The 16,435-nt window shown below is 32.7% G+C and overlaps 1 protein-coding gene across 2 annotated transcripts in view; it reads left to right on the plus strand.

The window, feature by feature from the left end:
* Positions 1–886: 886 nt before the first annotated feature.
* LOC126726627 (ABC transporter C family member 2-like) overlaps positions 887–16,435 on the plus strand; it is a 106,162-nt gene continuing 90,613 nt past the window's right edge. The window contains exons 1-13 of one of the 2 annotated variants that reach the window (XM_050431915.1): positions 887–1,043; positions 1,469–1,934; positions 3,239–3,417; positions 3,803–3,842; positions 4,439–4,595; positions 5,011–5,125; positions 5,220–5,300; positions 8,926–8,950; positions 11,887–11,943; positions 13,073–13,138; positions 14,402–14,476; positions 14,560–14,667; positions 14,939–15,073. In XM_050431915.1, coding sequence (XP_050287872.1) covers positions 1,602–1,934; positions 3,239–3,417; positions 3,803–3,842; positions 4,439–4,595; positions 5,011–5,125; positions 5,220–5,300; positions 8,926–8,950; positions 11,887–11,943; positions 13,073–13,138; positions 14,402–14,476; positions 14,560–14,667; positions 14,939–15,073 — 1,371 coding nt within the window. In that variant the 5' untranslated portion in view covers positions 887–1,043; positions 1,469–1,601. The remainder of the gene's footprint in view (positions 1,044–1,468; positions 1,935–3,238; positions 3,418–3,802; positions 3,843–4,438; positions 4,596–5,010; positions 5,126–5,219; positions 5,301–8,925; positions 8,951–11,886; positions 11,944–13,072; positions 13,139–14,401; positions 14,477–14,559; positions 14,668–14,938; positions 15,074–16,435) is intronic. The other variant, XM_050431914.1, reaches the window with a different exon arrangement.

Raw genomic sequence — 16,435 nt, forward strand, 5'->3', positions numbered from 1 at the left:
CAATTACATATTGTTAACTAATCTAATTTTTCACTACGCACTATTGGTGTGATAGTTACTCAAGTATAAGTGCTTCTGGGGTGTGAAAAAGTAAGAACCAGGGTTCAAGTTTTCAAGAGGAAGTTTCACGCACATATATACTTAAATTAGACTAGAATATAATTCTATCTAAGAGAAAACCAAAAAAAAAAAATCAAACTTGATGGCCTAGACTGAGGGCTATAAATGAACCAAACCGTTCATAAATAGCTCCGGCTTGGCTCGATAAAAAGCTCGTTCATATTTGTTTATTTATAAACAAGCCAAACTTAAACTTTAGTTTTAGGCTTGTTTAATAAACGAGCTGAGCCCGAGTAAAAAATATTGTTCATGAACAAGCTCGTAAGCACTAAGACTCGATACAAAAGTAACAAAACAAATTGAGCATATGCTTATTTATGAGTTTGGTAATAAAATTGATATGAGCTTGACAAATAAACTCATATCTTTCTAAAACTTTAATTAATTATAAGTTGAGACCACTCATCCAAACCAAATAGGTTATATAATAAACTTGATATAGACTTGATAATATACTTATGTTGGATCATAAGCTCAAAAGCATGATATTGAGCTTGAGTTTGAGTATGATGTTAAGCTTGAGCTTGGTTTGACTAATGAATCAAACCAAGTCAAGCTCAAGCTTTTATACTTTATAACGAGCTCAAGCTTGAGCATTATTTGTAGGCTTGTATCAAGTTTAAACCAAACTTGAACATTCTATTTTTGTTGTCGAGCCGAGTTTGAACATTCATTACTCGATAAAACTCGGCTTGTTTACGGCCCTACCTAGACTAGACTCCATCAAGACACCCTCCTCTACACACACACAAAAATAAAGGTGACTTTTGGGTTCCTTTTTTACTTTTCATTTTTCTTCTGCTCTTGTTTTCTTTTGTTGTTGAATCCTGTTTATTGCATTTGAACAGAGATTTTTTTTTTGGGAAAAAAATTCTTGGGTCTAGTGCTCTGTTTGGAAACTGAAAAAATGAGCAAGAATAAAGGTGAATTTCAAATCTGATTGATATTGAAAAAAACAATTTTGGACCCAAGAAAGCATAAGCTTTTGTGTTAACTTTAGCGTGAGATTCTAAATTTACTGATTTGAAGCCTTGTCTGTATTTCTGACTTTTCAGAAGGCTTTTACACTCTGATCTTATTTGTGTTTAAATTCTGGAATTCAAAATTTTATAGATTCATGTTTGTTTTAAGTTTAAGTTTTTTCTTGGATTAAAATGTTCAAAATCGTCGAGACTTGTTGATAAGGCTAAGCAAGCATGAAAACCTTGGTTAATTATTCCAACTATTGTACAATTTACACTTATACTAGGCTCACTTGAGTCCAACGTGTTTTTGTTTTGTTTTGGGTATGTATTATTTGATAGCTAGTCTTTCCTATGAGGCTGAATATGGTTTAATTGTATTGCAGGATATAGCTTAGTTTGTTGAAACTTAGAAGCATTGGACTCATATCAGTTGTGAAAGACGACTCCATTAGGGGAGGGATAGTATATGTACTTCTAAGCTTGGAACTTTTTCTGGGGGAGGAGTGACACAAAAAAATGGCTTTCAAGCCACTGGATTGGTATTGTCAGCCAGTGGCAAATGGGGTGTGGGCAAGGACAGTGCAGAATGCATTTGGTGGATATACACCATGTGCTGTTGACTCTCTAGTAATCTGTGTTTCTCATTTGGTTGTTCTGGGTCTTTGCTGCTATCGGATATGGCTGATCAAGAAGGATTTCAAAGCCAAGAGGTTCTGCCTGAGGTCGAAGTTGTATAACTATGTGTTGGCTTTATTGGCTGCTTATTGTACTGCCGAGCCTTTGTTTAGATTAATCATGGGAATTTCAGTCTTCAATTTAGATGGGCAGGCTGGTCTTGCTCCATTTGAGGTAAGCTCGTTTTAAGTTGTTTGTTTTGTTTCGTTTTTTTCCTGAGAAGCTTAGGGGGTTCTGTACATGCATAATTATACAATTTGGCTTCTTTGAACTTTTCACTTGTATCCTTCACCATTTTGTAAACTTCCTTAATGGCTGAGACATGGGATATTGATAATGATGATTAGTTTTTGTTTTTTTGGTAAAAATGATTACACGGCAAGCTATAGTTCAGAAGAATGATATTTACTATTAGTACTTCCTACTTCAAATAAAAGTTCTACTAAATTTTCTTAAATTGAGCTGGTCAGAATGCTGTGAATTCTATATATAATTGTTTGAGAAGTTAACCTGTACGAAGGATAAGAAAACAAATTTCTTCTGTTACCGTTCTCTGTTGTTGAATGGATGATCTGCAGCACTCTGTTTGTACAGTAATAGGTGAAGATTTACCTATAAGAGAGAGAGAGGAACTGGGGAAGAATCTGTGAATGAACACTAAAGTCTATGGGCCAATGAGCTATAGCTCAACAGGCCCTTCCTCCTCTCAAAACAATGGGTTGGAGGGTGAGGTCATGCGTACAAGACCCAATGGAGAATTATTTTTGGTCATGATCTTAAACTGAAATTACTTCTCATTTTTTAGGAGGCATATTATCATTTTTTTTTCCTGTTGAAAGACAAATGAGATGTATAAAATTGCATTTGACATGATACTTTTGGGACTATTGAAAGAAAATCTTAATCTTGAACTTGATGTCAGAGTGCATGATGTGGTTAGTGTGGAAAGAGCATAACAGCTGTACTTTTGAGGAGAGTGTGAGACCTATTGAGCAATTGAAGTCCTTTCTGCTCCCTACTATGTTTGATTGGTCTTGAGCATGGAATTTTACCAACTGTACTTCCATTTTTGATTTCCAACTCTTAGATCTTCTAATTGATTAGCTTGCATTTTTTCAAGTGCTTTATGTTCATCGTAAACATAGAGTAATCCTTTTCATTTGCACTAAAATTCTATTACTTATAAAAATGAAAAAACTAATCTTGGTTTAAACCCATAATTTTAATTTCTTATCCGAAGATTACTAGTTGTCACTCTTCAAAATAAATAAGAAAATTTCAGTTATCTAAATCCACTCACCCTATGTTTGGAGATATTGGATTTCAGTTTCATTTTTAGTTTAATTTGAGTGTTTTATACGTTGACACTTAAATTTGTCTAAGAAGTCATGAATGTAAGGTTTGTTAAATAGTTGCAGTATTTATTTATTTTGGTTGTTTTCAATTCAAAGTATCTTAATTTTATCCTCTTTTTGCAGACTGTTTCTCTGCTCATTGAGGCTCTTGCTTGGTGTACAATGCTGGTCTTGATTGGTGTAGAAACTAAAGTATACATCTCTGAGTTTCGATGGTTTGTCAGATTTGGAGTCATTTATGCTTTAGTTGGTGATGCTGTGATGTTCAATCTTGTTCTTTCCATGAAGGACTTCTATAATAGGTTTGTGTTTTCTGGTGTTTTGAAGTTGATCCCTCATTGGTTAAAGATGATATGATTGTTTTTTTCATCTCTCTCTCTCTCTCTCTCTCTCTCTTTTGTTTAGAAACAAAAGAAAATATGCACATGTAGCAAATGATATGCTTGTCTTATTTTTATGAGTTTCTTTTGTAAACTTCTAGTGTATATGGAGTATCTCCTTTTCTTTGAATAAAATATATTACTTATAAAAAAGAAGAAGAAGAATATCTTTTGAGCTCTTACTTTTATTTCTTGCTGAAGCTCAAACTTCCAATCTTGTTAAAAAAAAGTCGTTAAGTTCTAGAGTAGAAATTTTGAACTTTTTGGTGGGACAAGACCTATTAACAGTTGTGTGTTGTCCGTGCAGCTCTGTACTGTATTTGTACATCAGTGAGGTTGTTGTCCAGGTTGGTTGATCTTGATTCTCCTTTTTATCATTTACACAACATTCATGTTTTACTTTTTCAACCCAAATTTTAAATTGCATTGCATATTTGATTTTTTTCTCAACCTAGTAATTGGCACCCCTAGCTTGTTAATCTGCAAGGTTAGTAATGAAAATTTAATTTGTTCAAATAGATATGTACATGCGTACACATTGACTTACCCTTAAGATACACGCGCACATACAAATTTATTAATATGTTGTAGCTCAAATGACTCTTCCTCCTCCCATAATTTGGATAGAGAGTGAGTTCATGGATTTGAGTCTTTGAAACCCACTGGGTGCATACCAATAAAGAAACTGTATGTAATATATGCACAAAGATGGCCAAATCAAAGTATGGTCTAAATTCAGGACCCAAGGAAGACTGAGAACAATAGTATTCCTCGTGATTTAAACTTTTTAATTAACACTCAGCTACATTGCAAAGCATTACAATAAATTTTGACATATGCTTATTGTTTCTTGTACTTTCTGTGAACTTTGACTGTGTCATTCTCTTCTTTTTGGGATAACATCCACTTATCAGAGTAAGGATTAATGATTATTTTAATGCAGGTTTTTTTTGGAATACTTTTACTTGTATACGTTCCTCGCTTGGATCCCTATCCTGGTTATACCCCAATTGGGGCTGAATCAGTTGATGATGCTGCATATGAAGAACTTCCTGGAGGAGAGCAAGTTTGTCCTGAGAGACATGTCAGTGTATTTTCAAGTATGTATATATCAATTTACATGACCTGAATGCCTGTCACTTAGAAAATCTCAAATGACCATACATGTTGACGGTGATAGAAATCATTAGTGTTGGAATTAAAAAAAAATTAAATGCTATGTCAGCTAGTCAAGGTGATTTCACCCATGTTGTACTATCTAAAAGGCTAACAGCTATCATCATGCTAAATGCTTTCTTATCTTTGTTTATAATGGCATTAAAACTTGTTTAAAGTACTTAATACATAATTTGCATAAAGAGACATATGGGGGGAAGTAATTCGATCTTTCCATTTGTCTTTTCCCCATTGCCATTTTTCTGTTGCATGCTAATTATATCATGGTGTGATCTCTTTAGACCAATTTAAATTACTTTAGTAACTCATTTTTGTTTATTGTTTTTTTTTTCCTGCCAGAAATATTTTTTTCCTGGATGAATCCCATAATGAAGCTAGGCTACAAAAGGCCTATCACAGAGAAAGATGTCTGGAAATTAGACTCTTGGGATCGAACTGAAACATTGCACAATAAGTCTGTGCTCAATTTCTTCTTAAGTTTTTTTTTGTTTTTCTTCTTGAATCTTTTTATATTAAGGTTGCATCAAGGCTTTTATTTAACATTGTAGGTTCCAGAAATGTTGGGCTGAGGAATCGCAGAAGCCTAAACCTTGGCTTCTAAGAGCCTTAAATTATAGCCTTGGGGGAAGGTAAGTTTTTGATAAACTTGATAATGGCTTTTTTGTTTTATACCTGGTTACATTTGAGGCAAAAGGAACTCAGTTAGATATCATTCCAAATCATTTTTAGGATATCTCCTTTTAATTTTACATTTCTGGCCTTCTAATACAATGGTCACACCAGGGACATTCTTTAACTTTGCATATAAGAGGCTTATGAATTAGACGTAATGAAATGCAAATTAATTATGAAAGCTACAGAGTTTATTCATTAAGTTTCTCTCTGTTTTTTTCCTCTCCATTGCATCTTTGTTTGTCATAGATTTTTCAGTGCTTCTGCCAGTTTTGTAAGCTTCCTTGCTTTCTTTGCTCTTTCTCCTCTTAAATTAAGTTGCTCTTTCATAGGTGTGAATTCATCATTCTTCATATGCATGGCCAAACTATTTCAAACGTCTTCCTCATCTTTCCTTCAATAAGGGCCCATACTGTCAATGAAAGGATGACTTCATTCGTTATCTTTTCATCATAGTATTCTCATTCCATCTTCATATTCTCACTTTAGCTATACTTATTTTATGAACATGCTACTTTTTTATTGCCCAAGCTTTGGTATATAGAGCATAGCTGGTTTTATAACAGCCATATGAATTTTCCTTTTAACTTACTGGGTATTATATGATCACACAATACTCGTGTATTTATTCACTTCCTTTGGCCTAGTCAAATTTTATGACAGTATCTGCCTCAATATCCCCCCTCTTTTTTGTAATAAATTACTAATTCAAGATATTGAAAATGATTACTCTTTTTAAAGCAAATTTTGTTGGTTGGTTTTAACTTAACAAAAAAGCATATAATAAAAAAAAATACTAGAGAGATATGTGTAGTATGAATGATAATGGTAATGTTTTTAAAATGATACTAGAGAGATACATCTAGCATGAATGACGATGGTAATGTTTTTTGATTTTTTGTAAATTTGAATATTCCTTGAAGATGACTTCCATCACTTTGATTCTTAAGAAGAATGGTGCTGTTAAAATTAAGGATTTTCATCCTATTAGTTTGGTGTGTATCTTTTACAAACGTTAAGCAAAGGTGCTGGCTAATTGTTTAAGGAGTGAAATTGATATTCTTGTGTCAAACGTTAAGGAAACTTTTTGTTGAAGGTTGTTGAGCATTGGACTCAATTCTCATTGTGAATGAATGCCTTGATAGCATAATTTGGATTGGTATTCTTGGGTTTATTTGCAAGCTAGACTTTGAAAAGGCATATGACCTTGCAAATTGGGACTAGATTTATTTGGTGGGTAGATTTGGTTTTGATGGAAAATAAAGGAAGTAGTTGTGGTTTTATATTTCAACAGTTCAATTATTTATTTCTGTTAACGGTAGTCCTACTGGTATTTTTTGGGTAGTTTGTGAGGGTTGAGACAGGACACCCTTTATCTGCACTCATATCACACTAGTTATGGAGGTTCTTAGTATGATGTTACAGAAAGCTGTTGGTGGTGTATTTTTAGCTAGGTTACACATAGAGGGAGGAAGAAACCTCTCACTTACTATTTGCAATGATACAATTCTACTTTTGTTAGGTGAATTTAGAACAACTTAATTAAATTTGGCACATACTTTGTTTTGAGGCATTGTTAGGCTTTTAGGTTAATTTGAGTAAAAATGAGTTGGTGCCAATAGGTGATATTGTCGGAGCATTCCTTGGTTGGCCTTTGGGTTTATCTCTCAAGGTGTGAATGGCTTGGAGTGCTATTATTGAAAAGATAGAAAAGCGATTGCATGTTGGAGAAGATGTTAAGGCTATGATGTTATTAAAAAGAGATGCTTGGGCTAGTTAGTTTGGAAGAATGACGGTATAAATAATTGTGAAATATATATTGTGAGGGTTGGATTCTAAATGTGGAAGAAATCAGGTAGAATCATGCCATTGTCCTAGGAGTTAGCAGCTTCTTTCTCCTTTCTTCACTTGATCCAATCTCAGGATCCTAGGGGTGGTGGAAGTGACAATCTTTGTTGGAGCCTCAATGGAAGTGGGAAGTTTGACACTTGGTCTTTTTATCATAAGATTCAAGATTTTACTCCTAATTTCCCTTGGAAGGGCATTTGGAAAACAAAGGTTCCTAAAAGGGTGGCAATTTTAATATGAACAGCAGCTCATGGCCAAATTCTCACTTTGGATAATCTTATGCTCCGTGGTCACCCCTTGGCAAATCGTTGTTGTATGTGTTGTTGTAATGAGGAATCTGTGGATCACCTTCTTATTGTTTGCCCTTTAGCTCATTCAATGTGGATGCATATGCTTCAACTGTTTGGGATTGATTGGGTCATGCCAGGTTCGATTGCAGACTTACTATGTTGTTGGCACCATTGGCTTGGGAAATATAATTCCGATATTTGGAATTTGGTACCGGGTTGTTTGATGTGGACTAAACATAATCGGCGTTCTTTTGAAGATATCGAGAAATCACTGGCCCAATTGTTAGAGTTGTGCCAGCAGACTCTCTTCAATTGGTCTTGGTGTTGGGGTCTTTCGGATTGTTCTACTATTATTGATTTTCTTTTGTCTCTTAGAATAAGTTTTTGATTCCTTTATTTCTTTTTGTTTTCTATGTTGTTCTTTGTTCGCTATCGTGAACTTTGTGTATCTTTTCTTTTTTTTCTATTAATAATATTACTTTCTTACCTATCAAAAAAAAAGAAACCTTGTGTACTGTCAAGAGGAGCTTTCTTCTTGTGGTGTGTAACATTAGGGAAGACCATGACTATGGATAATCCAAGGAAAAGAGGAATGATTATTATGTACTGGTGTTTTACGTGACACTTTCTCCATTGTGTGGTGGCTCACAAATAATGGTCTTTGATCTTTTGCTTGTTTGGTGTTGCTTGGATTATGCCTTATTATGTGATGGAGCTGTAGTCATGTTGGAAAGGTCATTGTGGTAAGAGAATTAATGGGAGCATTTGGAATGCGGCTCCCATATGCTTAATGAGGCGTGTTTGAGGCAAAGAACAAGACTTAGTTAAGTTGGAAGTTCTTATTGAAAACCCTTTATGAATTGACCTCGACTTGTATTTTCACTGCCATGGACTGCTTAGAGTTCTTGGATTCATTAAGCTTCTGATAGTTTTCTTGTGTGCCTGTGTTTTCTTCTCTCTTCCTCTTCTTCTTCTTCTTCTTCTTTTTAAAATTTTAATTATTTATTGATAATAATTTATATATAAATTTGGGGGCTAGAGCTGCTTACCAATCACCTCTCCCGAATGTCTCAAAAGGAGAACTTTGTGCATTGGGTATGATTTTTTTTTTTGGGCATCTCCTTTGATACCTCCTGTGTAATAGAGTGAGCCCCTTTTCTGCACTTTGATATTAAGTTTTTTTTTTTTTTTTTTTTTTGGTTGCCTGCCACGGTATCCGGGGCTTCGCCCCGACTAATCCGTTGGTCGACCCGGGTCGCACACCTGGCTGTGGTGGGTGAGTCTCCCAACAGGGCATTCTGCATACACAAGGTCTCGAACCCGAGACCTTGATATTAAGTTTTGTTACCTATAAAAAATTGCCATTTGTCTAAATTACACACTCCTTCCTCTGTCATTATTATATACAAGCATATTATTGATATCCTCTTTTTGCAACCTGTAGGTTTTGGTGGGGTGGCTTTTGGAAGGTAACAAGCATATGCATTTGGAAAAGTGCAGTTACTCCCATTTTTCTCACACACACACATGTATATGTTTTATTATTACTGTATTGCCATGGCTGCTGACGTGTCAAATATTATATGAAGTCTTGCAGCATTTGGTTGACCTATTTGTTTTTTATTTATTTACTAGTTGCAGACCCGCGCGTTGCGCGTGATTATTTTTTATGGTGATCTCATTATTATTATTATTATTTTGTAATTTGAACTAATTTAACGAAAAGTAATGCATTTCATAATCATATTTATCACAAAATAATTTTTTATTATTGTAGAATTGTTTTATTTAAAATTTGAAACCTTAATTCTACCATAGTTGGTTGACTAATTTTTACATTTCTAAGTCAATTAAACACGTTTTGCATGCTACATGTAAACCTTCTTTTCCATAAGGGTTGAAATAATGTGTGCAATATTTTTTTTCTATGGAAGTTAAAAAGAATAAAATTCACCTTGTCTTGATGTTCTCTAAAAATTAAATTTGGAGATTCTCTTTCAATAATTGTGAAAATTCCAAGCAATAATTCAGAAGGTATTACATGTTACATGTTCATGCTTTGATTGTGCAATTGTATGATTGATTTGGGTTGTAATTTATAAGTTGAATATGGTGGTGTATATCCAAAAGGGCCTAACTATATTGTTTAGAATATTGAATATAGTGTTGTGTGTGATTTATAGAGTAGTGACGGTTGTAGTAATTAAAAATTGGTTTTTCATTGTCTTTTAAGTTAATAAAAACCTTACATCTACTTTTTTTTTTCAAAAGACCTTTACATATTTTTTTAATGTGAATCTTTACATATACCTTAATAAGTAAACCCTATACATTTCATTTTCTTAGATGCATAAAAAAAAAAGAAAAAAAAAAGACATTTATTCCATAATATTAGTGGCTAATTAGTTTTTTCATGTTCTCATTTATAACGTTTTTTACTATTATCATATTTTACTGGCTGTTGATTTTCATAGTAGAGGCATTAAATGAGAGTTAAATTCTTCGAACCTTTCATTAAATTTTAAAAGTCATGGTGTGTGAAGAATATAAGCATTTAAGGACTTTTTTTTAATATATATTTTATTATTTATAAATAATGTTAAATGAAATGTCAAAAAAGAAATATTTTGAAAATTTTCATCTTTATTTCTTATATATTTCTATTATTACTGAAGAATGTTTTCCTTTTAGTTTTGATAATAAATATGATTTTCTAGGTTAGAGTTTGATTAGTTTCAAGTTTAAATTTTGTATGATTTAATTTAATTGTTGATTATATGATTTAATTAAGTGAATTTAACGATTTATTTATTTGCATTGTAAAGTTTATAATAACATTCGTAGGGTCATCTTTAACTAATTTTTTACTCCTTTAGCCGTCGGTCTCTTTGTTTTCCAATTAACGGTTACTAATTAATTTATTTAATTGACGTTTGATTTCTTTTACTAATCTCTTTCTCTCCCTCTTTGTTAACATCCTATTGTTTTCCCAAATTTGATGATAATTCTAATGTACTAAATATGCATATTGTAACGTTTATTTTTATTTTTATTTTACTCCATTTTGCTGCCATGAAGTTAGTACATCCATAACTATTAGTTTATCATTTTATGATATGTTTGGTTTGATATTATTATAATTATTATAAATTTAGTGTTTCTAAAATAGCATGTGTTTTGTATTCTCTTTTTCTATTAATGCATTGTAATGTTTTATGGGAATACTTTATAAGAAAATTGTTTATTCTTTTTTTTTTTTTTAATTGAGTGTTTCTAAATTGATATTTGTTTTGTATTTCATTTTTCCATTGATGCATTGTAACATTTAGTGGGAAGACTTTATAAGAACAATTTTTATTTATTGAATAAAATATTATACGTTTAATTTTTTTTGAAAATGAGACAAAATATAAATAATTATGATATGGAGGATGTTGCTAAATTTAAATGTTGAATAAAATAATAAAAATGAAATGTATAGCAATAAACACCATCTTATTTTAGTTATGCTATGTAATAAAATAATATTATATTTTTATATACTATCTTTAAAATGCAATAATATAACATTTAACAACCAATGAGAATAAAAAAGATAACAACATAAAATATAAAACTAAATCGTATCAAGCTGGATTACCTGTCAATTCCAATTTTAGCAAATTAACTGACTTCTAGTAGTCTAAAACTGATTTCTGCGATGCATTTGGTGGAGCTTTCAATACTGCACAGTATGTTTTGATGGTCAACCTGTTACACTAAAATTTAAAAATATATATATATACCAAAAATTGAAGGAATATATATATATATATATATATATATATAGAGAGAGAGAGAGAGAGAGAGAGAGGGGGGGGGGGGCTTTTGTGTGTGGAAAAATAGAAATTATGCATGGAATAAGAGGGAGAATGACAATTTTATAGCATGAGGATAAGAATAAGAAGAGTAAAAAATAAAGGAAGATAAAAAGATAGAATAATATTAATATTGAGAGTAGTGGGGATATGAAAAGTTGAAATGGAATGAGAAAGGTTGAAGAAAGTTAAGGTAGAGAGTAGTGGGGATATGAAAAGTTAAAATGGAATTGAAAATTTAATAATAAATAAGAATAATTAAAAATAAGATAAATTAAATATGATATTTTGATTGTAATATAATAGAGTTTTTAATTCACTTTAAATGTTAAAAAATTTTATAAAAAAATTGATAATGACATGGCTGCTGACGTGGCTCAATGGGAGCATAGCAACATTATATGCTACGCTTCAGCTTTTAGTAATATATTGATTGATTGATTGATTGATTGATTGATGATGATTGATTGATGATTGATTGATTATAATCTGTAAGTTATATAAATATATAAAATTTTACATTTTTTTAATGTATTTTCAACTTGTAGATTGGCAGTGATCTTTCCCAATTTGTCGGGCCACTCATCTTAAATAAACTCCTACAGGTCTGTTGGTTTTTATCAATGCTTTACTGGGTAAATCACTTAGTTTTATGGGGTTTCTATATGACATCGAACTCTAAGATGCACCTCGTTGCAATTTACAAGTTTGATGTGTGCACGTATTTGTCATATGCATAAATGTAGATGGTTAATTGAATTAGTAATAGTACTCATCAATTTTTGGTGATGTTAATCATGTTTATGAGTTCAAGTTATTGTGGTCAGGACTCATGATTTTCTGATCGTGTGGATCGTTAAATTATTAGGTGCCCCTTTGATAAATGAGATCTAAATGTTCAAACATATCATGTCTTGAGCAATTTACCAAACAATTGTCTGGCCTGCCAACTTGTTGTCTTGAAAGTTCTTCTATTTGATTATGGAACTATTTATTAATATATATAAAAACTAAACTATGTATCTGTACAGATTTGAGCTTTATATGTGCTTACTGCTGCTTGAAGCTCTTACGATCTTTTGAATAATGAAATGAAGGCTTGACCTTGTCACAAAAGGAATGAAGCATTAAGTTTAGATGAGTGACTAATATGGGCCAAAATGGAATTGGCAATTTCAATTTTAAAGACCACTCTCACTGAGCAGATGAAAAATGCAAACAATGGTTATATTATTGTTAATGTTTTATTGGACAAGGATGAACAGGTTTGCCATGCACGACTGTAACAATGCAGATATTATGATTGAGAGGATTCTGAGAGATCATTGCCAGATCTTCAATTATTTTTCTTTAATAATATGTTGGACTGGATGTCAGTTGTGGGAAAATACTCTGTGTGCTGTTTATGATTTGATAGATCATCGTAGTTTGGGCTTGATTATTTTTTCCCCATTCGTATGTATACTTGGGCGACTCTCTTTTTTGGTCTTAATAAAATTCATTATTTATAAAAAAAATGCAGATATTATGATTGCTGTTAATGAATTTATCTTGTTAGTGATTTGGGTTAGTTAGAAGACACTACTTCATGGTGGGATGTTTATGTCCTTATAGTACTGTAACAGTGTCAAATCAATTCTTTATATATCTAAACTTGAATCCAAGCATTTGGGCAGCCTTGTCAAATGCTCCTTCAAAGTATACAACTTGATTTATTTGATGAATTATCTGCAGTCAATGCAACGGGGGGATCCAGCATGGATTGGGTACATCTATGCCTTCTCAATATTTGTTGGAGTGGTATGACACGAGTCCTCTCTTTTTGTTTCTTCATTATCTATGTATGTGAAAATATTGATTTCCTTTAACTTTCATGTATGCTTATCATAGTATTGCTGCTTTAATCACATATGCATGGTGCAGATCCCATGCCTCGTGAATTGATGAGAGCCACTTCGTTGATTTAGTTTCTAGCTTTCTGTTTCTTTTCTGACTCTTGCAGGGCCACATTGACAATTGATCAAGAACTAAAAAAAATTATTATAATGCAGTTTGATTATGCAATAAGAATTTGTTGGACTAAATCAAACTTTTTGGTTCTGAACTGTGTTCGTTCTTCATTAAATTCAGTTAAAAGAACTTAAATGTTATACATTTAAACATGTAGATGTTAGAGTTATTGAATTTGGTTCTACACGTATTTCTGGATGTTACCGCCTTTTAGATTTCTATTTTGTGTGTTTGAAAGTTCTCTGTTGTTGATGAATTTCATTTACAGAAAATTTTCTTGTAATTTTCAGTGCCTCTGCAAAATGGCAAAGCTGAAAATCTCTCTCCTAAGCTATTCTTTTACTCTTGTCTCATGATCTCTCTAAATCCATTTGACTTGGTTTTTCTAAAATTCGGATCCTAGATGTAGAAATATAAGAAGGCAGGCCTCCTTCCTCATCAAAAGAAATGATATTATCGAGGATATAACTTTCTTCATAGTGGCTCCGTTCCATGCCTCATTCCATAGGGAACCTCAAAGTGGCTCTATTTCATTATATTCCATCCATGTCCCATCCACCCATCAGAGCCATTGTTAGCCATTGGTCATTAAAAATGTCAGCAACATACCCTTTTTATGATTTATTTCTATCAAAGGATCATACAAATGGTTTGATTCCTGAAGTAAGCCGTTCTTGTATAGGCTTTTGGATATTTTGTAGGTTTTGTAATACATTTCATCTTTGGATTTCTAAGGAGAAAGATCATGGCATGTCCTGCTGTTTTATTCTTACTGTAAGAATCTTAAAATAATAATGCAGGTGCCTTGGAAAAAGTATCTATGTGGCTTCATTAATTTTCCTATGCTCTTTCCCTGTCATTTGTTGTCTCGGTAATTTCATCTTATAGTCAACATGTCTTACAATTATCTACTACTTGCTTTTAATAAGAAGTAGCGCTTTCTACTATTGGCATAACCTCTTTCCATAAAAGCTTCGTAATATAAGCTGAAAATTTGGAATAATTGACTTATCAAGAAGCACATAGAATTTCTGACACGGTAATTTTCTCCAGGTTTTTGGTGTGTTATGGGAAGCCCAGTATTTTCAGAATGTAACGCGAGTTGGTTACCGGCTGAGGTCAACGTTGGTATTTTTTTTTTTCTCTTGATCCTCATGACCATTTTTGTTAAAATGGTCAATGTTATTGAATTTGGTTCTTAATTTATGCAGGTTGCCGCTGTATTTCGTAAATCGTTGAGGCTAACTCATGCAGCTCGCAAGAAGTTTGCATCTGGGAAAATAACCAACTTGATGACAACTGATGCAGAATCACTTCAGGTCTGCTCTCTTTACCATTTGCTATACACTATATTGTACAAGTTACCATGCATTGTTGTTGCCCCTTTGTGTTTTTTAATGAAATATTTACTTATCAAAAATTAAGAGTTACCATGCACTATGGTTTTAGATGGATAAATTGACGAAACTTTGGATACTGTACATTTAGGGGTACTACCAGACTGATTATTTAAAGCCTTGTCACGGTCTTCTCTCTCTTTGAAACTAAATTGTTTGATTTGATGACTAATTTGTTGCTTTCCTTGTACAGCAAATATGCTATTCGCTTCACACTTTGTGGTCTGCTCCATTTCGTATTGTTATCTCTATGGTTCTTCTTTACCAGCAATTGGGTGTTGCTTCGCTTCTTGGTGCATTATTGCTAGTTCTTTTGTTCCCCATACAGGTTCAAGAGTTACCTTTGCATACTTTCATTGAAAGAACAATATCAGTATCATGTCTCACACATTTTATTTTTTTGTTTGGTTTGTCTTTGACTTTATCTAGTCCTATGGTGTTCTGTTAAATTTTCTTCTTTTTCATTCTTTCTCCAGATATTGGAATATAACATAATGGCTTAATCACCCATAAGCTGGGCAAAATTGAGCATGATATTGGAAGTGGAATATTTTGGATTTTGTTATAGTCAGCACTAACACTGTTATATAAAAGGAGTAGGCATTTATAAGAAATGGAGGACATTTGTCATTCTGAGATAAAAAATAAAATTAAAAAAAAAAAAAAAAAAAAAAAAAAGTCAAGATATATGTTCTCTTGTTTACCTGTTGTGAATTAATATGTTGTAAAGGGTGAGTGAAAAGGAAATGAAAATTCAAAGCAAATGGCTGCAGGAGAGTGAACAAAATTACATATAGTGGTGTCCTATTAATTGAGAATGTTGCCCAATTGCAAAAACCTAAATTGTTCAGCTGATCGCAAATAATTGGAATTGAAATTTGTTGGCATTGAATGTTGAATCTATCTTTGGGATTTCAATTTTCACTTCCAATTTATCTTTTTAAACTCTGGTTTAGTTGTTGAGAACTAGAAAAAAATAGGATAAGAGAGAAGCCTGGCATCTGTAAATAATATCTTGTGGAACTTTCAAATTGTGTATATTGGAATTTTACTATTCTCATATGGAAAAATTGGTTTTAAAATTGAAACGCTTCATATAATTTAGCAAAACATTCATTTAGCCTTAAGAGCGATGGCAAGAAGATTCATGTTCATCAGCCTACCTGCATGTTGGAAAACATGCAGTGGTCTATAATGCTTTAATTAAAATGGTGCAGAGGCACAACTCATGCAATGAAAATAATGATGAGCCTCTGAATCAACAGCTCCAAGCTGATAGTTGATAAGGAAGCCTTAGTTGCAAATGTCATGAAATTCTGTAGTGGTTCTGTTCATTTGGGGGTTGAATTTGATGCGAACAGTGCATGATTGGGAGTTGGAGTCCATATCGTTATTCCGAGAACTACTGTATGTGCAAGGGGGGGGGGGGGGGGGGGAGAATTGTTTAGAACAGATTTGAGGTAGATTTTATTATAGAGCTATCCCCTTTTGGAGTTGTGAGGATTCCCCTGGAAAAGCATTTGGAATGCTAAATTCTCAACAAGAGTTGAATTTTTTTTATTTGGGTTGCTTCCTAGGGGAAGATTTTAACTATGGATAACTTGAGGAAGAGATTATTTTGGTGAGTTGGGGTTGTTTGTGCAAGGGGAGATGGGGAGACAGTTGATCATTTGCTTCTTCATTGACCTTT

The sequence above is a fragment of the Quercus robur genome, chromosome 5 (assembly GCF_932294415.1).
Source record: "Quercus robur chromosome 5, dhQueRobu3.1, whole genome shotgun sequence".
Taxonomy (NCBI): Eukaryota; Viridiplantae; Streptophyta; class Magnoliopsida; order Fagales; family Fagaceae; genus Quercus; species Quercus robur.